The 23390-nt window shown below is 60.7% G+C and overlaps 2 protein-coding genes across 2 annotated transcripts in view; one reads left to right on the forward strand and one right to left on the reverse strand.

Annotated features, from left to right (window-relative positions):
• The first annotated feature begins 1019 nt into the window (after nt 1-1019).
• Nucleotides 1020-15847, forward strand: POLD2 (DNA polymerase delta 2, accessory subunit). Its single transcript, XM_024211700.1, has 11 exons — nt 1020-1198; nt 1709-1972; nt 8636-8757; nt 11006-11129; nt 11477-11591; nt 12470-12668; nt 13713-13793; nt 13880-14037; nt 14325-14452; nt 14960-15061; nt 15662-15847. Exons 2-11 carry the CDS (start codon nt 1753-1755, stop codon nt 15817-15819), a joined length of 1407 nt encoding a protein of 468 aa, XP_024067468.1. The 5' UTR covers nt 1020-1198; nt 1709-1752; the 3' UTR covers nt 15820-15847.
• Nucleotides 15848-16506: 659 nt separating this feature from the next.
• The window catches only part of AEBP1 (AE binding protein 1), a 9124-nt gene continuing 2240 nt past the window's right edge, over nt 16507-23390 (reverse strand). The window contains 11 exon segments of the mRNA XM_029912807.1: nt 16507-17196; nt 17198-17558; nt 18102-18201; nt 18290-18429; nt 18946-19294; nt 19628-19807; nt 20129-20325; nt 20688-20811; nt 21461-21549; nt 22093-22237; nt 22728-22812. Coding sequence (XP_029768667.1) covers nt 16986-17196; nt 17198-17558; nt 18102-18201; nt 18290-18429; nt 18946-19294; nt 19628-19807; nt 20129-20325; nt 20688-20811; nt 21461-21549; nt 22093-22237; nt 22728-22812 — 1981 coding nt within the window. The 3' untranslated portion in view covers nt 16507-16985.

Here is a 23390-nt window from a genome sequence, read left to right on the forward strand (position 1 = left end):
CAGCCCAGAGGTGTACGCTCTAGTTCACAGCTGCTCTCAGCCACTTCCTATCTAATGGAGGGCTGACAAGAAACATGAATTTCCTGCCCACAGTGAGGAGCAGCAGCAAAGGGAAGGTGTGAAGAACCTCGCTTGCTGCCCCCACTCTGTTCTGTGCTGTCTAAGGGGATGCCTTCCCCCTGAACAGAGACGCCCCAAGGCGCTGTATCCGCTGGCCCATAAGACAGCTCAGAGGTCTCACCGCAATAGGGAGCTCAGGCCCCAGCACATGGGAAGGCAGACGAGCGTTGGCGCAAGAGACAAGAGTGACTCGGGGTTTAGCAGGGACACACCCCACTGATTCGAAGGCCACAGGGCGAGTAGCCTCCCCGCCCCTAGCTATGACAGAGGGTCCAAGACCTCCAGGCAGCACAGCACCACTGCTAGGATGTTCTGGCCTGTGCATTTCCCCCAGAGAGACCCTGAGCTGCCCAGAGCAGCAGACGCTGTAGGCTGGTGCGGCCTGAATACAAGAAGGATGTTGGTAAATTGGGGAGGGGTCAGAGAGGAGCCACGAGAACGATGAACGGCTCAGGCTTTGTCTACACTGGGGACTTGGCAGAGCCATCATGGGGGGGGCAGTAACCCCCCCATGGAGCTCGGGGCACGTCCGCCCCCCCCCAGCCAGGGCCCTTGGTGGGATCCTCGCTGCGCCCCCACCGGGCAGCCGGTGCACTTGGCCCGGGGGGGGGCCTGGCCTGGCCTGTGCGGGGAGGGGGCACCCTAGAAGCCAAGCTGGGGACACAACGCCTGGGAGGGGGCACTGAGGGGGGCATTTCTGGGTGGGGGGTTCCAGGGCAGGGGGCGGGGCCATGGGGCTTATCCGGCGGGGACCTGTCTAGGGCGGGGCTGGGGTCCCCCAGGGCCCTGCCTGCCCAGGGAGCGGGGGCCAAACTCATCTCGGAGCCCCGCCCCTAGCGGCGCGGCCGGTTTCCCAGGAGACGCCAAGCTCCCTCGCTACGTCAGTTCCGCCCGGCCCTTCTGCTTCCGGGTTACGGCGTTGGCGCCTTTTCCATCCCGGGAGGCGCTGCCGCTTGCCGGGAGCTGACCGTGACCTCTGACCTCCTTAGCCCTGACCCCTGACCCCGTCATCCCCTGGCGCTGTCAGCCCGGGAGTGAGGGGCCCCGGCAGAGCGGGGGCTGCCCCAGGTCCTGGCAGGTTCGTCAGCGCCCTAGAAACCTGCGTCTGCTCCCCATATATTGGGGGGGGGCACCCGTCACCCCAGGGGCTGGGTTGTGGGGGGGCTGGAGTTTGGGGGGGCACGTGTCACCCCAGGGCCTGGGGTTTGGGGGGCAGCATGTGGGGGGACTGGAGTTTGGGCAGGCACGTGTCACGCACCCTGGGTGGTGGGTTGCAGGGGATGGAGTTTGGGGGGGGGCATGTGTAACCCCAAGGATTGGGGAGCAGGGGATGGTGAATTTGCGGTGAGTATGTGTCACCCCAGAAAGTGGGGGATGGTGGAATCGGGGAAGTGCACATGTCACTCCAGGTTTGAAGAATGGCGGATGTCAGGGGGCATGCATGTCACTCCAGCGGCTGGGAAGCAGGGGATGGTGGGGGCGGGAGGGGAGGGGTACGTGTCATCCTAGGAGCTGGGGAGTGGGTTTGGGGGTTCAGGGGCAGGGAGTGAGTGAAGCTGTTCGTAACAGGAGCTTGTCATCTTCCTAGGTGGAGAGTTGTTGGCCCCGCCAGGAGTCCCTCGATTGCCAGCCATGTTCTCGGAGCAGGCAGGTCGCACCGCCCAGGGCCTGCTGGCGCCACCCTCAGCAGAGGCCTCCACGTTTGCCAGAGTGCCCATCTCCACATATACTAACTGCTCCCAGCACTTCAGGCTCGGGGAGCGCAGCTTTAATCGCCAGTATGCCCACATCTACGCCACTCGTCTTATTCAGATGAGACCCCTGTTGCTGGAGAGAGCCCGGCAGAAGTGGGGTGAGTTCATTTCCACAAAATACTTTTGTCTGGTTAACGAGGTGACGGTAACATCCTAGGTGAGGAGAAAATTCCCAGAATGGTGTCTAGCTGTCTGTCCTTAGCATATGGGCAACATGCCTCAGGTGGCACGTGGCCAGGATTCATCACTGAATTTGGTCTGCTGGTTGAATCATTAGCTTCCCCGGCTTGGGCCGGGTACTGCTGGGGAGTGTGATGTGAATGTCAATCCATGCCCCTCACTGCCTGTCCTGAAACCTGCCTTTGGACAACAGCTGAAACCAACTGAGGGTGAATCCCAGTGTCATACTTCACTTGCCAGGCGGTGGGGGAAACTGTTGTTTGCTGGGAAGCCGTGTGCTGTCTCTCTGTTTTTTGAAGGATACAGAGAGCTGTTTCTAAGCAAAACAAAATTCCAAGCAACTGAACCATGAGGAAGTTTTGGCATGTCCTAGAAAATGCTTTGTCTGCCCCGAATTCCAGCCCTGCTCCTGTCAGGTTAGGGACTCGCTCCAAAGGCTTAGGGTGTCTAGCACATCAGTTCAGTGGGAAAACATCTACCATTGCCAAGCAGTGACTCTGGACTGGAAAAGCTTTCGCTGGGCTCACTGAAAAGGAGGCATTTGTTCCTGAAACAAAAGTTACATTCAGGTAGCATTAAGAGTCTGAGATTGGCACTCGGTAGCCAGGAAAGATTGTTATGGAGTATGTCTCCAGCAGAGTGCGGGGCGTGTGAGCAAGAGATCCTGTGGGCTTGGTGATTGCAGGTTTAAGTGGTCATTTCCCGTGGGCTGCATTGCTGTTTACTGATGGAATTACTGGTCCTGAATTAGTTTCCTTTCAAACATGTAACTGCTGTAGAGTGTCGTAGTTCAGCCCTAAAATGACATGCAATAGCATAGCTGGCAGGCACCCTCCTTATTGCGCTGTATGATGCAAGTGCCTGCAGATGCTAGAACTCACTGGCTAAAGATAAATAACTGGCTCCTTTTTGGAAGATACTGGCCAATGTGTGACTCCCTCATAACTAGGAGAACATGCTAAATGGTTGTTATAGAATTTCATGCTATCTGGCCAGGTCAGCTTCTTGGTTTGCTTTTGAATTCCTTCTGTAGGGGGTTTTAAATCTTTTTTACGGGGCCCTGTGCTGTGCTGCTATACAAGCCCCCTCCCACAGCTGTGCCCACCTTTGAGGGTGTTGCACTGTTGCCTGCTCTCTCAATGTTATTGTGTGCCTTGCGGTATTTAGTGTTTTCCTTGAAGCCTCAGCTCCTGGAGGCAGGTGATTATGGGAGAATCCCAGCTTTCATTTAAAAAAAAAAATGATTGCAGAGAAAAGCTTGAAACGTGACTGTTAAAAGCTCCAAACAAAGGGTCAAGGAAACAGCCCAGATTAATTGTTTTTTTAAAAAGTCTCATGATTTTGAGGTGGGAGGGCTCGTTCATGATTTTTGCTCTCTTGGAATTGGTGATGCTGTATTATTTGCTACGTGGTCATCTAAATCCTTAAATAACCCAAGGCATCTGGCTTGTGATACTGGTAGACGGGGGAGATGATGTTTGCTAGATGTTAAAGGTCACGTTCAGAAGACAAAGGAATAGCCAGGGAATTCATACAAAGTGTTTCAGTGTCCTGTAACGGTGTTGAAATTGCTGGCTCTGGGGTATGATGATAGAGTGGAGTATTTTATTGCTAGGCTGCTGATTGTCTGAGTCCAGCCCAGGCAGGAGCTGTTTCGATCAGGTAGCTTTTCATTGGCCTGGGTTAAGTGAGTTGATTATCTCAGGATGCTCACTAGTGGGCAAGTGTCTCCATCAGAGCCCCCCACAGTGGTCACTCATGGAGGCCCCTGGTTGGCAGCCAGGTTGAGGGTAGAGGATGAAATCTCCTGTTATCCCCAATGGCCGGAGATGGGACAATAGATGGGGAGGGCTCTGAGATACTACAGAGAATTCTTTCCCAGGTGTCTGGCTGGTGGGTCCTGCTCACATGCTCAGGGTTGAACTGACCGCCAGATTTGGGGCTGGGAAGGAATTTTCCCCCAGGTCAGATTGTCAGAGACTGTGGTGGCGGGGGGTTGCCTTCCTCTGCAGTCACTTGCAGGTTTAAACTAGTGGAAATGGTGGATTCTCTGTAACTTGAAATCATGATTTGAGGACGTCAGTAACTCAGCCAGAGGTTAGGGGGCTTTTTCAAGAGTGGGTGGGTGAGGTTCTGTGAGCTCAGGTGAGGTGGCTGAGTGGTTGAGGTGATAGACTGCTAATCCATTGTGCTCTGTACACGTGGGTTTGAATCCCATTCTCATCACATGCATTTAATCTTGGGGGGTGGGGATAGCTCAGTGGTTTGAGCATTGGCCTGCTAAACCCAGGGTTGTGAGTTCAATCCCTCAGGTGGGCCATTTAGGGATTTGGGGCAAAAATCTGTCTGGGGATTAGCCCTGGTTTGAGCAGTGGGTTGGAGTAGATGATCTCCTGAGGTCCCTTCTAACCCTGATATTCTGTGATCACAAACTGGTCATACTAGATGATCATGATGGTCCCTTCTGACATTAAAGTCTATGAATCTATGAGTTACCTCTGTGAAGTGGTGGGTCCCTCTAGGTGTGCTGGTCAGGGCCAGTTTGGGGTGGAAAGCCTGTCCTTCTGCTCTCTGTGCTGTACCTGCCCTGCATGGGGATAGGCAGGGCTTGACTCTCCTGGGCTGCCTGTCCAGCCCCTGGCACTAGCAGTGCATTTAAACTCATTACAGCAGAAGTGGCATCTCCCAGCAAAGTGCAAACTAACACTGGGGAGCAGTGTCCTTCCATCCCTGTTAGTTAGAATTCTTGCTGGCCCTAGGGCTGTGGCTGCCCCAAGTCCCTTCCATACAAGAATAGCTGTCCTGGTATAAGCACCTTTATGCCAATGTAACTAGTGGAGGCTGTACCAGTGTAGCTATCCCGGGATCGTTAAAGTGCTGCAATGTGTGTGTGTCGGCAGGATTCAAGAGAGACTAACAAAAGCAAAGCTGCAGGCAGTCTCTCAAAACCACTTCCCCTCTCAACTAATCAGTTTCCACTTGGTTGATCTGTCCAGGCTCACAAGCGTTCTCATTTTGCAGTTGTCTGTACCCTCCTGTGGCAGGCACAGCCTTCATTCTAATGTGAAATGAGCCGAGAGAACCTTCCTAGCAGGAAAAGGACAAAGGCAGCCTCCTCCACGGGCTTTCTTCACTCATCAGGCACAACCACCTCCTCCTCCCTACACGCACGCACCCTTTGGTGGGTTCCCTTTGAAAACAAAAGGGTTAATGCCAAGAGTGGGGGAATCCCTGTGGGAGGCAGCAGCAGCCAGCCAGGATTAATAACTGGTAGCACCTAGGCCAGTCTTAGACCATGTGCTCGGCCCTGAATAAACACAGACTAAAAAGACCAGCTCTTGCCGTAAACAGCTGCAGTCTAAGACCAGACACAGCAGGTGATACAGTCAGACTGGGGAGTACAAGAAAACAGGGAGACAATCCAGTATAAAAGTAGATTTAGGGGTTTCTCTCCCCGGGCTTATCTACACTTGGAAATGTACTGACATAGCTAATCAGGAATAATTATTCTGGAATGACTCCCCATGTGGGCCCACTTATTCCAGAATGCAAGTGCCTTCCTTCAGTTTAGCTTCCAGAATGGATTCTCTTTTGGAAGGGGGTGAAGTTAAATGGGGGGAAAAGGCACTTGTGTTCTGGATTGCGTGTCCCCCCCCACATGAGGAGTTATTCTGGAATAGCTCTTTTGTGTAAACAAACCCATCCTTCATCTCCATGTTAGCCAGCCTCAGCCTTAATCGGCTCATGAAACCCTGACAGCTCCCAGCCTGAGAGTCTGGGAGCAGCTAGGCTAACTTTTAACCTTTCTATAGTGCCTTGTGTCTGAGACTCTTGCAGTGTGTTCCCCTACAGATGTCCTTGAGCCCCTCCCTTACTTCCTCGGGGAAGAACAGAGGCCCGATGCCAAGGGAAATGACCCAGAATCAGCCTCGGAGTCTAGATTAGCTGAGCCTCTCGTGGAATTTCTATTTCAATATTTGTCTTGGAGCCTGAGGAATTTTTTTTTTTTTTTTTTAACTGTCCTGTTTAGGCTGCGCAGGAACTAATGGAATTTAAGTGCAGCCACAGTGCTGAGCCCTGCTCTCGGGGAACAGCCAGAACTGTTGTGGCTGATCAGAGCTCTGCAGCCCAGGGAGGGCAAGGCCCCACGGGAAGGACTGACCGTCCTTGTCCTGCTTCCTGGAGTGGTCTTGTAAATCTCTGGCTTGAACGCTGGGTACGTGTACGTGTACGTACTCAGCTAACATCATTGAGGATCTCTAGAGCTAACATGCTGAGCCCTGAGCAGAGTTCTGGGCTGGATGGAGGAATCGCCGGGTAAGGTTCTCTGGCCTGAGCGATGCAGGAGGCCAGTCTAGATGATTGTAACGGTCTCTTCTGGCCTTGAAACCTATGAGTGTGTCCTGATTGATGAGAGTTCTCCCTTTCCCCGGTGGGCAGCGGGGTGCTGGGTTTCCAGGCCGGCTGTGGCATGCCGACTGGGGTGTCAATCTACGGGGTGAAGCAGAGTTCTGGTTACTTGCACTGAAATAAGAAAACAAAGGTCATCTGGGGGGCTAGTGATGCCAGTGGCCCTCTAGCTATGATTTCTGACTTTCCCATTGTCACCTGTGCTGGGCAAACAGCCCGGTATGTCGGTGAGTAGACTGGAAAGAGAGCAGGCAGTCTGATCTGTGAGCCCCTGGGATGGGCTCAGCTCTCAATGTATAAATAACACTTGGAAGGGAAACGTTAGGGGAATCGGTTCCTCCTTTACTCACCTGCTGAGAGCACAATCCAGATGTCAGTGGCATCGCCGGTACCGACAGCCCTGGGCGGCTGTGATTAGTGATATCATTGAGCGTTGTGAGGGAAGTGGCGAATCCTGAACTCAGGTCTTGGCTGGCAAGTGGAAGGGGACCAGAATTTCCAGGGTCTTGTGTTGAATCCCCAGACTGAAGTCCTAAGAATAGCTGTACTGGGTCAGACCAGTGGTCCATCTAGCCCAGTATCCTGTCTTCCGACAGCGGCCGGTGCCAGGTGCTTCAGAGGGAATGAACAGAACAGGGCAATTTATCGAGTGATCTAACCCCTGTCGTCCAGTCCCAGCTTCTGGCAGTCAGAGGTTTAGGGACACCCAGAGCATGGGATTGCATCCCTGACCATCGTGGCTAATAGCCATTGATGGACTTGTCCTCCATGAACTTGTCTACTTCTTTTCTGAACCCTGTTATACTTTTGGCCTTCACAACATCCCCCGGCCACAAGCTCCACAGGTTGCCTGTGTGTTGTGTGAAGCAATACTTCCTTCTGTCTGCCCAGCAGCCCCTCTCGTCGGATGGTCACCAATCCCGACCGCTCAGCTTTGATAACTGGCATCTTCCACTGCTGGCTGAATCCAGCTGCCAGCACCAGGCTCTGCCTTCCCACAAGTGTGGGCTGGAGAATTCAACGCCCGCTGCTCTGGTATCGGTGCCATTTCCTTGGCTGCACTAGAGGGCGTCATCCCCTTTTGTTTCAGCGCAGAGCCAGAGAATTCGTATTTTAAAGGCCAGGAGGACCCACTGTGATCATCTAGTCTGGCCTCTCCCCCAGGCAGGAGTATATCCCCTGGGGATTCCAGCACTCAGCCCAGGAACAGGTGGTGCAGCTAGAGAGTATTACTGGAAGGATTTAATGACTCCAAGGGCTGAGTATTCCCACAGCCCTAGGGGAGGCATTCCAGTGAGTAATCGCCCTCCCCTGAAAACGCACAGCAGTGTAGCGATTGCACCCAGGGTTGGGAGCACATGGGAGCTCTGTTTCCTGTTGTGCATTAGGAGAACAGGCTCCTTCTGCCCCTTGCCCCAAGGAGCTCAGGCTGGAGGTAATCACAGGGTAACGGCTGCAGATAAAAAGGACCTCCTGGGACATCCCAGCTCCCGAGGGCCCTGTGGATGGCTTAGGGCACGACCTTACCCTTGCTGGTTTCTTGAACTAGAGATGTGGGTTCTGTGTCACGGGCTGGGTGTCCTGCCTGCTGCACTGACATCCCGGTGTGGGGCCGCAGGGACCCATGGGCTTGAGCTCTGTCTTCCCGGATGGCGTGTTGATACTCTTGGTGACGGTGCAGAGAACTGGGATGAGTCGAAGGCAAGACGGCGACTCTGGGCACTGGGAGAGCCATTATTCCTGGGCCTCTTCGGGGATCTCGAGTTAGGGTTAGCTGTTCGGGGGGCTGAGGGGTTCCTTTCCCAGACACAGAAGAGACAGTTCTTGCTCCCTCAGAGCCACTGCCCCGTGCAGGTTTGCTGTCTACAGTGCATTCAGGTGCTTGGCTGGTCTAGGCCTCTGTGGCAGCTTCCCTGGGGGACTAGCCCCATAGACCATAGCTTGCCCTTAGAAGCCTGGCACTCACCAGTTACCAATCCTACCCTCTTTCGCCCAGTCCCACGCCCTTTCACATGCCTACCCCCATTTTTCTCCCTTAGAGTTTATGCCCGTCCCTTTAGATGTCCCATAGCCGTGTTGTGTGACCCCCCCCCCCCGGGGTGGCTGTGTGCGCGGCCTGTCCCTCAGGCAGTTGAATGTCCGGAGAGGCTGAGTTGTGCTTCTCTCCGCAGGCAGCGGCATAGCCGTGAAGAAGCTGTGTGAGCTGCAGACCGCAGAGAAGTGCTGCATAGTGGGAACCCTCTTCAAGTCCATGCAGCTGCAGCCCTCCATCCTCCGGGAGATCAGCGAGGAGGTAATGACGGTGGGAGGGGCTCAGAGCCTCGCAAGCAAATGGTGTCTCGGAGCATGAGCAGTCAGGCTGGGTGACCCCTTTCATCTCCTGCCTGCTCTCAGTGCAGGGGCCCACACCGGGGCAGACCATAATGAACTCTGAGTTGTCCTTGACAGGAGTGTGTCTATTTTCACATTTAAAAATCCCCTGAATGCTTAGTCCCTGCTTTGTCACCCCAGCAGCCTCCATCACGCTGGCTGAATTGCTCTCTGTGCTCTGAGTCTGGGGGAGTGTGACGGCGCTTTGTGCTGTGTCCTGGCCCAGAGAGTCAGTTTCCCCAGCTGTACATTTGGCTTGAAAGGGAGAGAGACTCGTTAAAACAGGCGGCTGGGACCATCCAAGCACAAACCTTGCTGGAGGGATGTGGGCAGGGATAGCTCCTGGAACTGCTTCCACCTCTGTTTTTTGAAATGACACCATCCCTTTGCAAATGCTTCCTAGCGTTGCTATGACTACTGGGTTTGCTGCATCTCTGTCCCCTTAGTGGTGTTTCTGAGCGCAGCTCCTTGGGCCTTTACTTCTCCTGCAGTGGAATCCTGCCTTTCTCACACGCTTGGCTACAGCGCCCTGGGAACCAGCCTATGACCCAGCAGGTCCAACTGGGTTTGGCACCTGCGGTTTGTCCCTTTGGGGGGCTTGTGGGCAGTGGTGTTCAGTGACCCTAAGCAGCCTCCCTAAACGAAGAGTGTTTTGTTTAACCGTAGCCCCAAAGCAGTGCAGAGAAATGGGTATTAAAATGACAAAGGATCTGTTTATCCATTTATCTCACATCGAGTCCTAGGCAGGCCTGTCTGACTCCAGACTGCTGCCCCCTGGCTGTCAGCCTGTAGCCCTTAACTCTCTGTCAGCTTCTGGGAGCGTGCCCTTCTAACTCTGGTTGGGAGTGATCTTCGTTCCCCTGTGTTGACAAGCTTGGACTCCACTCCTAACCCATTCCTTCCTTGACAAATTACTCTGACTCGCTTAGCAGGGGACTGGAGGTAGAAACACCCAAAGTTACTCGTCCTGTCCGTCAGCCGCCTGTCTGCAAACAGCCTCTTTGGCAAATTAACCCCATGTATTCCTACAGTCCGTCCCCTTGGCAACAATCAGACCGAGATAACGAGCAGATAGTTTTCGTAAATAGGGCCGTGATTTTGGCACAGAAATTTTTAGTAAATTTCACAGCATTGGTGCCAGAAAAAACAGTAAGTCCCGGAAAGGAGGAGGGTGGGTGGAAAGCGAGCCCCCCCTGCACTCACCCAGCTCCTGTCCCGCTGGGCTGGCCCAGCTCTGGGCTTTGCAACCTGGCCCATGTGCTTCCAGCGCTACTCAGGCTTGGCATGTCCGTCCTTCCATAGATGGAGATAGAGAGGCAGACGGGCCAAATTTGACTGGCGTTCTATGGGGGGGCGGGGGCAGGGGCAGGTGGACGCACTAGACCTGCGTGGCACCAACACTCCGTGCCCCAGATCGCAGTGCCCAGAGCAGGGAACCAGCCACAGCCCCAAAAGACGGGAGCTGTTGCTGCAAGGCAAGCGTGGGGTGGACTCGTCACGGAATTGATTCACGTTCACCATTACTGTGGACACCATGACCTTTGTGCCAAAATCGTAGCCTTATGCACAGACAACCCCAGGCAGCTCCGAATCCCTCACTGTCCTGTTCAAATGACTTGGCCAGGGCTCAGCCACTGGGAAGAGGAAGGTCTTTGCTAAGGAATAAAGCTTGCAGCCTTTCTGCCAACTCTAGGCAAACAGAGCAGTGCTCTCCCCTGTGTAATGATTGCAAAGACACATTCTAAGGCTGTCCAGCGTAAGGCTTTCTGGCAGAAGGTACCACCGGGATGAGTAACATCCTCCTTGGGTAGGTCTCCAAGTTATTGTTTGCATGTCCTCTGCACCAGAAGGAACTGTGAGGAGAAAACATGTGTCAATGATCATTTGCACCTGGGTAACAAAGACTGTTTTGCTGAGACCCTGGAAAGTTCCTGCAGCTCCAGCAAAGCAGGGATAGTGGCTCGGTACCAAAGCTCTGCCTTCCGAGAAGAGCGTGGCTTTAAAAAACAGGTCGCTGTGCTTGAGTTGCTGGGGCCCATGTTTCATGTGCAGGGCTCTCCATTTGCTCCTGACCCTGGTCATGCGTCTGCTCTGCTTGATGGCGGGGGAGCCTTTGGGGCCGTTCATGCTCTGTTCCTAGATCGTGCTGATGGCCTGGCCTGTCTCCACAGCACAACCTGCTGCCGCAGCCTCCCCGCACCAAATACATCCACCAGTCGGACGAGCTGATCCTGGAGGATGAGCTGCAGCGGATCAAGCTGGAGGGAGCTGTCGACATTCAGAAGCTGGTGACAGGTACGGAGTGCCGGAGCTGCCACGGTCTCATGCAGCTCCTGGCCCCCCTGTGCCAGGCTGTAGGCCCTTCCCGCCTCCCCAACGGGCATAGACCAGACGGGTGTGTGCCAAGTACTAAATGCCCTGGCAACATCAGCAGAGCTCCCTGTCCGTGGCAGGGGGTGGGAGGAGTGGCGCGGGCTGGCTCACTTGGATCCAGAACAGGCTCTTCTCCCTTCCTGGCACCCTGAGTGATGAGAGCAGAGCCATGGGTGGGGCACAGTGGGTGCTGTGTGTGGCCCTGGCTTCCTGCAGGCAGGCTGGGATGGACCTGCCTAACGCTGCTTCTCCCTCGTGCTGCCGCTCAGGGACCATCCTCGCCGTCTATGGCTCGGAGAGGGAGGACGGCAAGTTCGTGGTGGAAGATCACTGCTTTGCCGACCTGCCCCGGCAGCTGCCCCGGAGAGGGCCCAGTACCGACAGGTGAGGCAGCCTCTCCCGAGGCACCCTGCCAGGAATGTGAACATGGGGCAGTGCCAGCCATGAGGGGGTGTCTCTGGCCTGACTCCCCTTCCCTGTAGTGCAGAGGTAGCAGTAGGTACCAGGCCTCTAAGCCAGGGGCTGGTGAAGCAGCTGAGGGTGCCCATTGCCCAGGGCTTTGCAGAGGCTCTTCCATGGGAGAGGGATAGCTCTGGTTTGAGCATTGGCCTGCTAAACCCAGGGTTGTGAGTTTAATCCTTGAGGGGGCCATTTAGGGAACTGGGGTGAAAATCTGTCTGGAGATTGGTCCTGCTTTGAGCGGGGGGTTGGACTAGATGACCTCCTGAGGTTCCTTCCAACCCTGATATTCTAAAACATCCCCCTCTGTGCCTGGCCTGCCGTGCCTGTTCCTTGTGTCGGGAGGAGAAGGCCCAGGCAGGGAGGGGCGAAGTGGCCTGAAGTCCATTGTTGCCTCGTCTCCCAGTGCTGAGTGGCGCCTCCCCCTCCCTGGTCTCAGTGCCAGCGAACGACTGATGGAGCTGGGGCTCCGATCCCCTTCCCCAGGTGCCCGCTGCTGATGCCAGCACTGCCATCACCTGCTGACCCGTGACAGGGGACGGTCCCAGACACCCTGCAAGGGTCGGCACCGCCAGTGTTCAAACCCTGCAGCGTCGCTGGTGCCTTCCAGCTCTCAGCCCTTTGCTGGGTCTGCTTGGCCTGAAATTGGCCTTGATCTCTGCAGCTTCATCTCCCTTGTGTGCTCTCCCGCTTGGTAACAATGTCCTGGCTACCATGGCGAGGCCTCGCACAGGCCTAGGTAACCCGCCCACTGCCCGGGTGTGCTGGATGGCAGGATACCCACCTGTTGCTTTGGGCCACAGGTTTGTCTTGCTGGTGTCAGGCCTGGGCCTCGGCGGCGGGAGCGGCGAGAGTTTCCTGGGCATGCAGCTGCTGGTGGACGTGGTGACGGGGCAGTTGGGGGCCGAGGGCGAGCAGAGCTGCGCGGCGCAGATCTCCCGGGTCATTCTGGCAGGCAACCTGCTCAGCCAGAACACGCAGAACAAAGACACCATCAACAAGGTGAGGGCCCCCAGGGCGCCCTGGTGGCCTGCTGGCACCAGCTGGCAGCCCCGGAGACTTGCCCCCCCGTGCAGGGGGCAGGTGGACGCTACCTAGGATGCATTGGTTGTGTGGGTCAGTGGAGGTTTCTCGGTCCGGTGCTTTTCCCCAGCACTGAATGCATCTGTCTGCTCAGAGTGGTATTTGCATGGGCAGGGGAAGCGGGCACTGGGCTGGGCACAGGCCGCCATGCTGGATCTCTGGACGTGCCCAGGTTCCAGGCGAAACTCGCTGGAGATGGCCCGTGGGATCTGGGTGCTGGGAGAGGCTGGCAGGGCCATGCCCTTGACTTGGGGCAGAGGAATTAGCTAGGGAGCTGCCTGGGCTGACAAGGGACTCCGGGAGAGAGGCGGCTCCTCTCGGCCAGCCCCAGGAAGTTACGCATGCCAGGCACGGCTAGTCGTTGCCAGCTGCCTCTCCTCCCTGTGGTACCGGTGACCTGTTGGGCGGGCAAACAGCCCCGAGGGGGGATTAGAAACGGGCTAGCGAAGGGAGGGGCCGCCCATGGGGAGCTGTGCTGGGGTCTGCATGGTCTCCTCTGCCCTGTAAGGATGTGGGGGGAAGGGGCACCATCCAGTGGGGTCAAATGGCCCGCGCCCGAGAGCCCAGCCCTAGCCAGCAGAGGAGCCAGTGCTGGCAGATGGCCTGCAGCGGGGAGGGGTCTGAGCAGCCGTACGGTGGGCGAGTGCTGCCCCCCTTGGGCAGCCAGGGGCTCCTGGGGGATGGAGCATCACCAGACCGCAGCCACCCTCTGAGCCCGCAATGGGAATCATACCAGGGCAAGGGGCAGCTGGCACCTGGCTCCACTTCCTTACCCATGTAGCTGCCACGTGGGCTGGGGCTCACTCTCTTGTGGCCGCCCAGCCTGTCCTGGCGCGTGCCCACCTGGGGCATGGCTGGGAGGACTGTTGCTTCCCGCAGGTGGCTCAGCAGGTACCACGCTGGTCCCAGAGGCTGGTCTGAGGAGGCTGCTCCTCTGACGCTTCTCCGGACTTGTTCTTGCAGGCAAAGTACCTGACCAAGAAGACCCAGGCTGCCAGCGTGGAGGCTGTGAAGATGCTGGACGAGATCCTGCTGCAGCTCAGTGTGAGGGGGCTGGGGCCGGGGACCGCTGCTCCTGGAGGGGGGTTTGCGCGGGAGCCCGGCTCTGATTGCCCCCTCTTTGCTTGTAGGCCTCCGTGCCAGTGGACGTGATGCCCGGCGAGTTTGACCCCACTAACTACACGCTGCCCCAGCAGCCGCTGCATCACTGTATGTTCCCCCTAGCGGGCGCCTACTCCACACTGCAGCTGGTCACCAACCCCTACCAGGCCGACATCGACGGGGTCCGGTAAAGCCCTTTCCTTGGCACCAGGGGTGGCACGGCAAACAGAAACGGGCAGCGCTTTGTGCCCCTGCTGCTGGGTCCATGCTGATGCCAGAGGGAAGCCAGGGAAAACCCCACCCCTCCACCTGCTGGGGAGCACGGGGCGGGAGCTGGCAGTGGCTTAGCAAAAGGCCTGGGGCGTGGTGGGAAGTGGTGTGGGGCCCTGAGCTGGCACCCTCAGGGCTGGGTGGTGAGGGCGGCACTGGGGAACAATTCGGCCTGCAAGCAGCCTGACTCCCCTTGCTCTCCAGGTTTCTGGGCACGTCTGGCCAGAACGTCAATGACATCTTCAAATACAGCAGCATGGAGGACTACCTGGAGATCCTGGAGTGGACGCTGCGTGTCGGGCACCTCAGCCCCACGGCCCCAGACACCCTTGGTAAGGGGCTGGGCAGGGACCCCCGCAGTGCACCTGGGCAGGCAGGAGGAGCTCTGAGCGTGTGAGCCGAGATGGCGCTGAGGGGAGTGGATCTGGAGGCGGGGCTCACACCTACCCCAGGCTGGGAACAGGTGGCCAACAGCTGCCGTGCAGCGGGGCAGGCGTTCCGGGAGGGCGCTAGCAGTCCTGGACTCTGAGCATCAGGTCCCAGCCCTGCTGGCTCTGAGAACGACAGCAGAACAAACCTCTGACTCTGGAGGGTGTGGAGGGGTCTGGCCCAGCAGCCCTGTTTCTCTGCATCGCCCCTAGAGCTGGGAGTGCTCAGCAGAGATGGGGCTGGGAGTTGGCAAGAGGCACTAGTTGCCAATGTGGCCACTGGCATTGGTGGGCAGGCGGCCATCCTGCCGTTTGGTAGGGTGCTCCTGTGGGTGGAGTTGTTGCTGATATCTAGCTACGCCCTCAGGGCACGGAGCCAGGCACTCCTTAACAGCCTGCATCGTCTTCCAGGCTGCTACCCTTTCTACAAGACCGACCCCTTCATCTTCACCGACTGCCCTCACGTCTACTTCTGCGGGAATGCGCCACGCTTCCAATCCAAGGAGCTCACAGGTGAGGAGCCTAGAGGCCTGCTGGCTGGGCGCTGTGCCCTGGGGGGGCTGCTCTGTGTACCTCGCCACGACAGTGCCGGGAGGGAAAGGAGGCCCCAGCAGCCGGATCTTCAGTGTCCTTGGAGAATGTGGGGTCCTGCCGCTCTCGTATTGAGATGGTTACCATACGTGTCACTGCTGGATGGATGTGCACCAGTGCATACTGGGAAGACCCAGCCAGCTGTCCCCTCAGCAGGGGCGGCACATGGGCAGCGCATGCAGGAGGAGGTTGGGCTGGGTACATGGCCCACTCCCGTAGAGCCAGGAGCTGGGCCTCTGTGCTGGTCGTGGGCAGCATGAATCACAGTTGGAGGTGACCCCGTGGCTACCCAGATTCTGGCCCAGATGGCAGGACGGCTGCTGACTCCCCACCAGCCCCCGTGGGGTTGGGGAGGGACAGAGCTCCCGGCCTAGCAGTGGGATCCGGGTGCACGAGCGATGCAGCATGTGGGAAATGTGGCGGCTCCGTGGCTGGGGTTGAGCCGGGGGCCCAGGCCAGGCGACCCCCAGTGCTGGTCTCTAGGTGGGGGAGCGGCTCAGCCCCCCTCTGTTTGCCTCGCAGGGGCAGATGGGCAGCAGGTGCTGCTGGTGACCATTCCCGACTTCAGCGCCACCCAGACAGCCTGCCTCATCAACCTGCGCAACCTGACCTGCCAGCCAATCAGCTTCTCTGGCTTCAGCGCCGAGGAGGACGAGGGTGAGATGGAGATCAGCCACTGAGCCAGGGCGGGGCAGAGCCGGGCTGCCCGCCTGCTCCCAACAGGGTGCAAATGGACCCAAATAAAAATACCTCTCCCCTCCCTCTGCGTGCGGCTGTGGTGTTCCAGCATTGGGGTGGCCGAGGGGGCGGGCCTGCGGATGAGCCTCTGCCTACTGCCCAGTTCTGGGGGCCTGCGTGCACCCCCCTCCAGCTCGCCCACCAATCTGCAGGGATGGAAGTGCCTGCGCTGGCCTGGGGGGAGGGGAGAGCTGGTTCTGCTACATCCGCCTAAGTGTGCTCTGCTGCCGCCGGCCGGCTCTGGGCCTGGCGTCCCTCCCTCCCCGGGAAGCTGTGGCTGGGCCGGGCCTGGCTGAGTGACCAGCCGCCCCTCTCACCTGTCAGTGGGGCGCTGGCTCTTCGGCTAAGGGCGAGGGCCTGAGCCTGCCACGCCGGGGGGAGCTGGCACTGCTTCCCATGCCCTGTGGCTGCAGGGGCCTGGCCATTCCAGCTTCACCATCATGGGACGCGGGAGCAAGTCCGGGTCCCTGGCAGGGTGGGTCCGGGCTGCGCCCCACTCTGCTGCCCCACCCTCAGCTCTCCCGCTCTGCCCAGCCAGCCTGGAGGGGGCCCAGCCAAGCCATCCTCCCCTTCCCTGGCGCAGGGCGTCCCCTGCCAGGCGAGAGAAGACAAAGCTGGCACCTTTACCGACGTAGCTGGATTTATTCGTATAACAGGAACCGCGTGGAGGAACCCAGCTGCCCGCTGGGCTGCACTGCCCCTGCCTCCTGGGCCCTGCCCTGGAGAGGGTCCCAGCTCCCCCTGCTGAGCCGAGTCCCGCATCAACCCTCCCTCGCTCCCTGAGCCTGGCCAGCTGCTGGTGCTGCCCGGTCTCAAGGGGATCCCGTCGTTTCCTGCCCAGGAGGGTCAGGCACCCCCCTGCCCAGCCCCCTGCGGGAAGCTACGTCCCCCTGGACTCCTAGAAAGCGGCGTGGTGAGCCTGGCATGGAAGCAGGAGGCCGGTGGGGGTGAGTGCTGGGTCGACAGCAGGCTGCCCGGAGCCGCGGGGCTCTAGAAGCAGATGACCGTGCCTGCAGCTGAGGAAAGGGCAGCTGGCTGCAGGCAGGGAGCTGGCCACCAGGCGCTAGCGTCTGGGTTGGGCCTTAGGCAGCAGCGACCGGAGCGCCTCCTAATCGCCAAAGTTCACGGTGTAGGTCTCCGCTGTGGTCAGGGGCTGCGCAGTCCCTGTGCCCACCTCCCAGGCCCCAGCCTCAGCCTCCGTCACCAGCTCCGTCACCAGCTCCGTCACGGTCTCCAGCTCGGTGTAGGTCTCGGTCTCCCAGGTGGCAGCGGTGGGCGGCAGCTGGCTCCAGGGGGCAAAGGTGGTGCTGCTGAAGGCGAAGGGGAGGGAGGTGGTGGGGGCCAGTGTGGGGGGGGGCGCCGGTGGTGGTGGCGTTCAGCATGCGCTGCCGCATCTGTTGGCGGAGCCGCATGCGCTGGCGCATCCGCTGGCGGAGCCTCATGCGCTCCTGGGGTGTCATGGGCCGCCCGGGCGGGATGCGCCGGATGGGCCGGTTCCCGTTCATGGCCATGATCTCCCGGATGCGTTTCCAGTTGGAGCGCGAGAGGATGAAGTTGCACTGCGTGGCGCCGATGTCGTACAGCACGGTGCAGGTTTTGACGCTGGGGTTGTAGCCTTCAGCCCTGGCCACCACGCGGTACTCGCCCGGGTTCAGGATGCGCCAGTAATCCCCGCTGCTGGCTGCAAGGGCATGAGGGGAGGGGGGGTGAGCGGCACTCGTGGGGCAGGAGCTGGGGGTTGTGGGGTTTTGCCCAGCACCTCACAGCGTTGTCAGCACCCTTCTGGAGAGAGGCTTAGCCTGGATGCCCCCTGCTTCCCCCTTGGCCTTTGCAGAGCCGTGCCGTAGGGCCAGGCCTGGCCTGCGCAGTCAGGGCCCCCCTCCTGGTGAGGGCTGGGCACCTCCAGCCTGGGCTGTGGGGCTGCCCAGCTCAGGGACACTTACGGCTGCCAGGTCTGTGCTCTGTTGTAAGGCCAGGAAGAGGTGGGGGCAGCACCTGTCACTGGGTGGGCACAGGCTGAGTGCCCACAGAGGAGGGGGAGGGGACAGCACCTGTCACTGGGTGGGCACAGGCTGGGTGCCCTTTAGTAGAGGGGAAGAACAGCACCCATTGCAGACTGGGGAGGCTGGGTGCCTGGGGACCCTCCATGGCGAGGCCAGGGCGCCCGGGGGCTCGCTGGGGGGGGGCGCCCAGGGACCCGCTGCGGGGCGGGACACGTCCGTACCTGTTTTCATGTTGTGATTGATTCCTCCCACGATGATGGTGGCGTTGGCAATGGGGTCCCCCTGCTGGTCCGTCACCACCCCCTTAATGCCCCGATGCACCTGCCAGGGGAAAGGCTGTTAGCCCGGGGCTGCTGCAGGGCCCCCCAGTCTTCCTCCCAGTCCCACCGCTTTGGTTCCCCCGTCCCACCTGCTCCATGAAGGTGAGCAGCGACTCCTTGTTGTTCTCCCACTCCTGCTGCAGCTCGCTGGCATGGGGGAATTTGTCACAGCCCAGGTAGACGGAGAGCTCCAGGCAGTTGGTGTGCAGGTAGCTGAAGTCGTTCAGGCCTGGCAGAGAAGGGGGGACGGGCCATCAGCACTGGCAGGCGGGTGTTTGCTGCAGGGGGCAGCAGGGTCCCTGGGGCAGGCAGCCTGGCTGCAGCGGTGCCAGCCTCTGGGGGCGGGCGGCCTTGAGCCGAGGGAGCGCCTGGCCTGGGTGAAGCAGGCCGGAGCGGTGGGAACGGGGGGCGGGAAGAGACCAGCTCAGCGATCCCTGCCTGCCCGTGCCGCCCGGTGGGGGGGGGGACAAGGAGCAATGGGGGGCTGAACCCCCAGGTGGGGGGATGGGAGCCTCGGCATGCAGGGCCTTGCGAACAAAGCTCTGGAAAACGTCTGGACGGGGTGACACTAGAGTGGCCTGTGGGGCAGGTGGCACCCAGCAGAGGGGCCAGCATTATGGGGCCTGAGGGCGATGTTGGCACCCTCCCCAAAGGGAGCCCTGTCTGTCCTAGTTCCCCCCGCCCCCGGCACCTCTGACTGGCGGGTGTTTGCTGCAGCATTATCCCCCCTCCAGCCCCCACTTACTCCCCACGCGGGGGTGCCACTTGGCGCCGCTGATGATGCCCATGCCATTGGTCATGTCCTGGGTGTGGCAGCCCCCGCGGAAGGTCTCGGTCATGGTGAGGTGAGCCGAGGCGTAGGAGATGGCCAGCCAGCGGAAGATGGCGTGGTCGGGGGTCTCCTGCGCCTCCAGGTTCTCGTCCTCGTAGTCGTCCGGCGAGCGTCCCGCCGCCGCCTCCCCCTCTCCCTCGCGGGGCGGCCGTGCCATGTCGTAGGGGTACGACACCAGCTTCTCCCCGCCGTGGAAGTTGGCTCCCAGCACGAAGGGGGTCTTCTCCATCCAGGCAAGGATGGCGCGCACCTCCACAGCCACCTGGGGGGACACAGAGCTGGGGCCCGTGGGCACAAAAGCCCCCACCTCCTGCCCCTGGCAGAGCCCCTCTCTGCCCAGTGCCCATGCCTGCCTGCTCCCCTGCTAATCCCCACTCCATGAAGTGGCCAGGCATTGGCTGGCACCCTGCCCAGTAGCTCCACCATAAATGCCAGCTTGGCTCCTTGCCATCACCCCCAGCAGCCCCCCTCCGGCCTGCCCGCAGGCTGCGATCGCCTTCCCCACTAGCCCTGCGGGCAGGGGTCCCAGTCGTCGCACCCTCCTGGTGGCACATGACCGGGAGCCAGGGCCCCCAGAGCCCCCACGGGCACTCACGTGGGCGTCCTCGGCCAGGTAGTGCTCAGGGATGGGGATGTGGTGGTTGGGGACCCGGTGTGGGACCCACTTCCGCTCCTCGGCCGCCCACAGCACGCTGGCCAGGTCCGGGAAGTTCTCAAAGATGTCGTAGCCTTCCTCGTTCCAGTGGCCCAGTGCCCAGTTGCCCAGCTCCGAGCCCTGCAGGGAGGGGCACGACACGCTCAGTAGCAAGGCCCCCGGCAGCTGGCACCAGCCCAAGGGCTGGGCGCGATGGAGCTGACGGAGACGGACGTGGCTTCCCCTGCCCCATTCCATCACAGCATCAGCAGGACCCCTCCCCCCGCTTTCTGCCCCCAGCAGGGTTCCCCCCCATGCCCGAGCACCCAGTCCCTGCACCTAGCCACCCCCCTGCATCGCCCCAGGGCACATAGCCAGGCCGAGCTCCGAGCGCGGCTGGTCACTGGGCCGTGCTCTTGGCATGCCAAAGGGCAGCACAGGCAGGCACGGGGGATCTCTCACCGCCTGGCTGGCAATCTCGTAGCCATCGGGGTTGAGGGAGGGCACGAGGTGGATGCGGGTCTCGGTCACCAGGCTGCGCACACGCGGGTTCCCATCCTGGTACTCCTTGCACAGGAACTGCATCAGCAGCAGCAGCAGCTCGCGGCCTAGCACCTCATTCCCGTGCAGCCCGGCCGTGTAGCGGAACTCAGGCTCCCCTGCGGGGAGAGGGCGCGGGGTCATGGCGATGCCCTCCGGCCCAGGGCGCCCACAGAGACTGGCACAGAGCACCAGGTTCAGGGTAGCAGCGGGCTGGGCAGACACAGGCAGCGTCCCACCCCACCAGGAGCTCCTCCCCACGCAGGGAGAGACGCCCTCCGATCCCTATGGGGGCCACACTGGGGGCTGGTAGGGCAACACGCCCAGGAGCCCAGTGCCACCAGCTCCTGGCCCCTCGCCATACAAAGCGGCCTGGTGCTTTGCTGCGCCAAAATCCCCAGGCCGGAGGCGGCTAACGGGGGAGGGATCCGCCTGCTGTCCCTGCCCCATTGCCCATCCCGCAGCCCAGGCCCCGCCTCACCCAGCTCATGCTCCCCCGGCTTGTCCGAGATCTCCATGGCATAGATCTTCAGGCCGCGGGAGCTCTTGCCAATGTTGTAGATGCGCGTGATGCTGGGGCACTCTTCGTTCACCACCTTCATGAGCTGCAGGGAGCAGGGCGGCATGAGGGGGCCAGGCCTGCCCACCCCGGGTGGCACCAGGGCGGGGACGGAGGGGCCCTGGGTGGGGAGTCTATGCCACCAGCAAGGCAAGGGGGGCAGGGGAGGCTATATTGCTCTCCCACAAGGGGAATAAAGGCCGGGGAGCTCCTGCCAGCGGGACGCACAGCGAGGCGGGCAGCGGGTGCCCCAAGAGGCTCATGGATCGGCTGACGTCACCCGGACGGGCGCCAGGCAGCTCTGGCCCTCGGGATCGATGAGCCGGCTACTGGCCGTGAGCAGAGCTGGGGCGGGAGAGGAGCCAGGGTCGATCCCCGCTGTCAGTGTCACGCTGAACCCCGGCCGAACACGGGGGGCAGTCTCTGGCAATAACTCTGCGGGGAGGGGCCGAGATGCCGGGGACACAGGGCTGGCTGTAGCACTGGGAAATGCTGCAGATAGGAGGCCAAGGCAGCGCTAACCCCCCAGAGGGGGCAGCGGGTTCCCTGGAAACACCCCAGGAGCTGGGCGCTGCCCTGCAGGACCAGCAGCAGGCAGAGACTCAGAGCCAGCCCAGTGAGCTCCGAATGGCTCTGAATGCCACGCCGGGAGGTGAACGCCCTCCCCCCCGTCCCCAGGGGGGTTGCACACACACCTGCCTCATATCCTTGTAGCTGTGGTGGCGGAAGTCCAGGTTGTCGGTGGACGTCACCTCGTTCTGCTGGCTGTAATAGCTGCTGACGGCTGGGGAGGGGGCAGAGCCGCTGGTCAGACACGCAGCCATGACCCGCCCGCCCAGAGCCTGGGAGCCTGGAGGCAGAGGGAGGACCCTGGTGCCCGGGAGGGGCCGTGCTGTGACGGAGCCTCTCGGGCAGGTTCTGTGGTGGAGAGCCCCGGAGGGCTCAGCCCAGAGCCCCTTGTAGCAAGCTTCCCCAGCCAGTTGGTGAGCTCAGCGCGCTGGCACTGCCAAGGACACTGGTGTGGGACCAGCCCCCTGTCCTCTGGGGCGCCAGGTGGGCTCAGCCAGGCCAGGGCCTGCTCCTGGGCAGGACCATCCCAGTGCTGCTCCATGTCCCCAGAGTCCCTGCAACCGGGGAGGGGGGGACCCGGAGCAGCCCCAGAGCCCCCCAGCAGCAGCCTGGCCCAGCCTGCCCATGCAGGGCTCTCAGGCCTGTTCTGCCCCAGCCATCCCGTCCCTCCTGCCCCAGCGCCCAGGCCCCACTCAGCTCCCGCCCGCGGCTGCAGCAGCGTCAGGCCCCGGTGGGTGCGTTTGCTCCTGGCTCTTACTGGAGAGGGGGCAGCCCAGCACCTCCAGCCGCATGCACAGGCTCCCGTTCCAGATCTGCGGGTACATCCGGATGAAGCGTGCGACCACGGGCTCCGGGAACTCGGTCAGCACCGGCGTGTCCTTGTCCACGTTGCCGTGGAAGAGCTGCAGGGAGAGGCCCAAGGGGCAGCGTCAGGCATGGCACCAGGACACGGCCCCTGCGCTCAGGCAAAGGAGGCAGATACCTGGCAACCCTGCCCCCCACCCCCATGCTCTGCCAGTGCCCCTCCATCCCAAACCCCAGTCCCAGCCCTGGGCTTCCCCCCCCCCAGCTCTGCCAGTGCCCCTCAATCCCAACCCCCAGCCCCAGCCCTGGGCTCCCCCCAGCTCTGTCAGTGCCCCTCAATCCCGACCCCCAGCCCTGGGCTCCCCCCCAGGTCTGCCAGTGCCCCTCAATCCCGACCCCCAGGCCTGGGCTCCCCCCAGCTCTGCCAGTGCCCCTCAATCCCGCCCCTGCCCCCCCCAGGCCTGAGGCATGCGCCAGTTACAGCCGCTGTGCCCCAGACACGGTGGAGGCCGCCTTGGTGAGGTGGGGCCAGTTTGGGGGTCGGACGGGAGCCTCCAGCAGGGGGCCGGGGGGGGGTAGGACCCGTACCATCTCCTCGTAGCCGTTGGAGTACATCACCCAGTTCTGGCTGTCGTTGCTGAAGCCCACGTAGAAAGCGGTGACAAAATCGTCACTGGGGAGACAAGAGCGCGGGGGGGGACTCAGCACCCAGGGGCAGCTGGGGGCAGCCACAGCTGGGGCAGGGAGTCTGGGGGGAGGGAGGTACAGGGATCTCGGCCTCAGGACACAGCCAGGCCCAGGAGCCGCCTGAGGTAAGCGCCGCCCAGCCGGAGCCTGCACTCCGCACCCTCTCCTGCACCCAAACTCCCTCCCAGAGCCCGCACCCCTCCTGCACCCCAAACCCCTACCCCAGCCCTGAGCCCCCTCCTGCACCCAAACTCCCTCCCAGAGCCTGCACCCCACACCCCTTGCCCCAGGTTCAGCCTCCTCCCACACCCCAACCCCCTGTCCCAGCCCGGTGAAAGTGAGTGAGGGTGGGGGAGAGCGAGTGACTGGGAGAGGGGGGGGGGATGGAGTGAGTGGGGCAGAGCCTCAGAGAAGGGGTGGGGCCTCGGGGAAGGGGCGGGGCAAGGGTGTTTGGGTTTGTGTGATTAGACAGTTGGCAACCCTAGCCTGGCCCGTACGTACTGGATCTGGGACGGGGACACACACACACACACACACACACACACACACACACACACACACACA

Source organism: Terrapene carolina, unplaced genomic scaffold, assembly GCF_002925995.2.
Source record: "Terrapene carolina triunguis isolate 2854851 unplaced genomic scaffold, T_m_triunguis-2.0 Scaffold53, whole genome shotgun sequence".
Classification (NCBI taxonomy): Eukaryota; Metazoa; Chordata; order Testudines; family Emydidae; genus Terrapene; species Terrapene triunguis.

Coding starts and splice junctions, on each gene's coding strand:
- POLD2 (XM_024211700.1), top strand. CDS start 1,753: ATGTTCTCGGAGCAGGCAGGTCGCACCGCCCAGGGCCTGCTGGCGCCA. Junction 12,669..13,712: donor ACAAAGACACCATCAACAAG/GTGAGGGCCCCC, acceptor TTGTTCTTGCAG/GCAAAGTACCTGACCAAGAA. Junction 15,062..15,661: donor CCAATCCAAGGAGCTCACAG/GTGAGGAGCCTA, acceptor TTTGCCTCGCAG/GGGCAGATGGGCAGCAGGTG.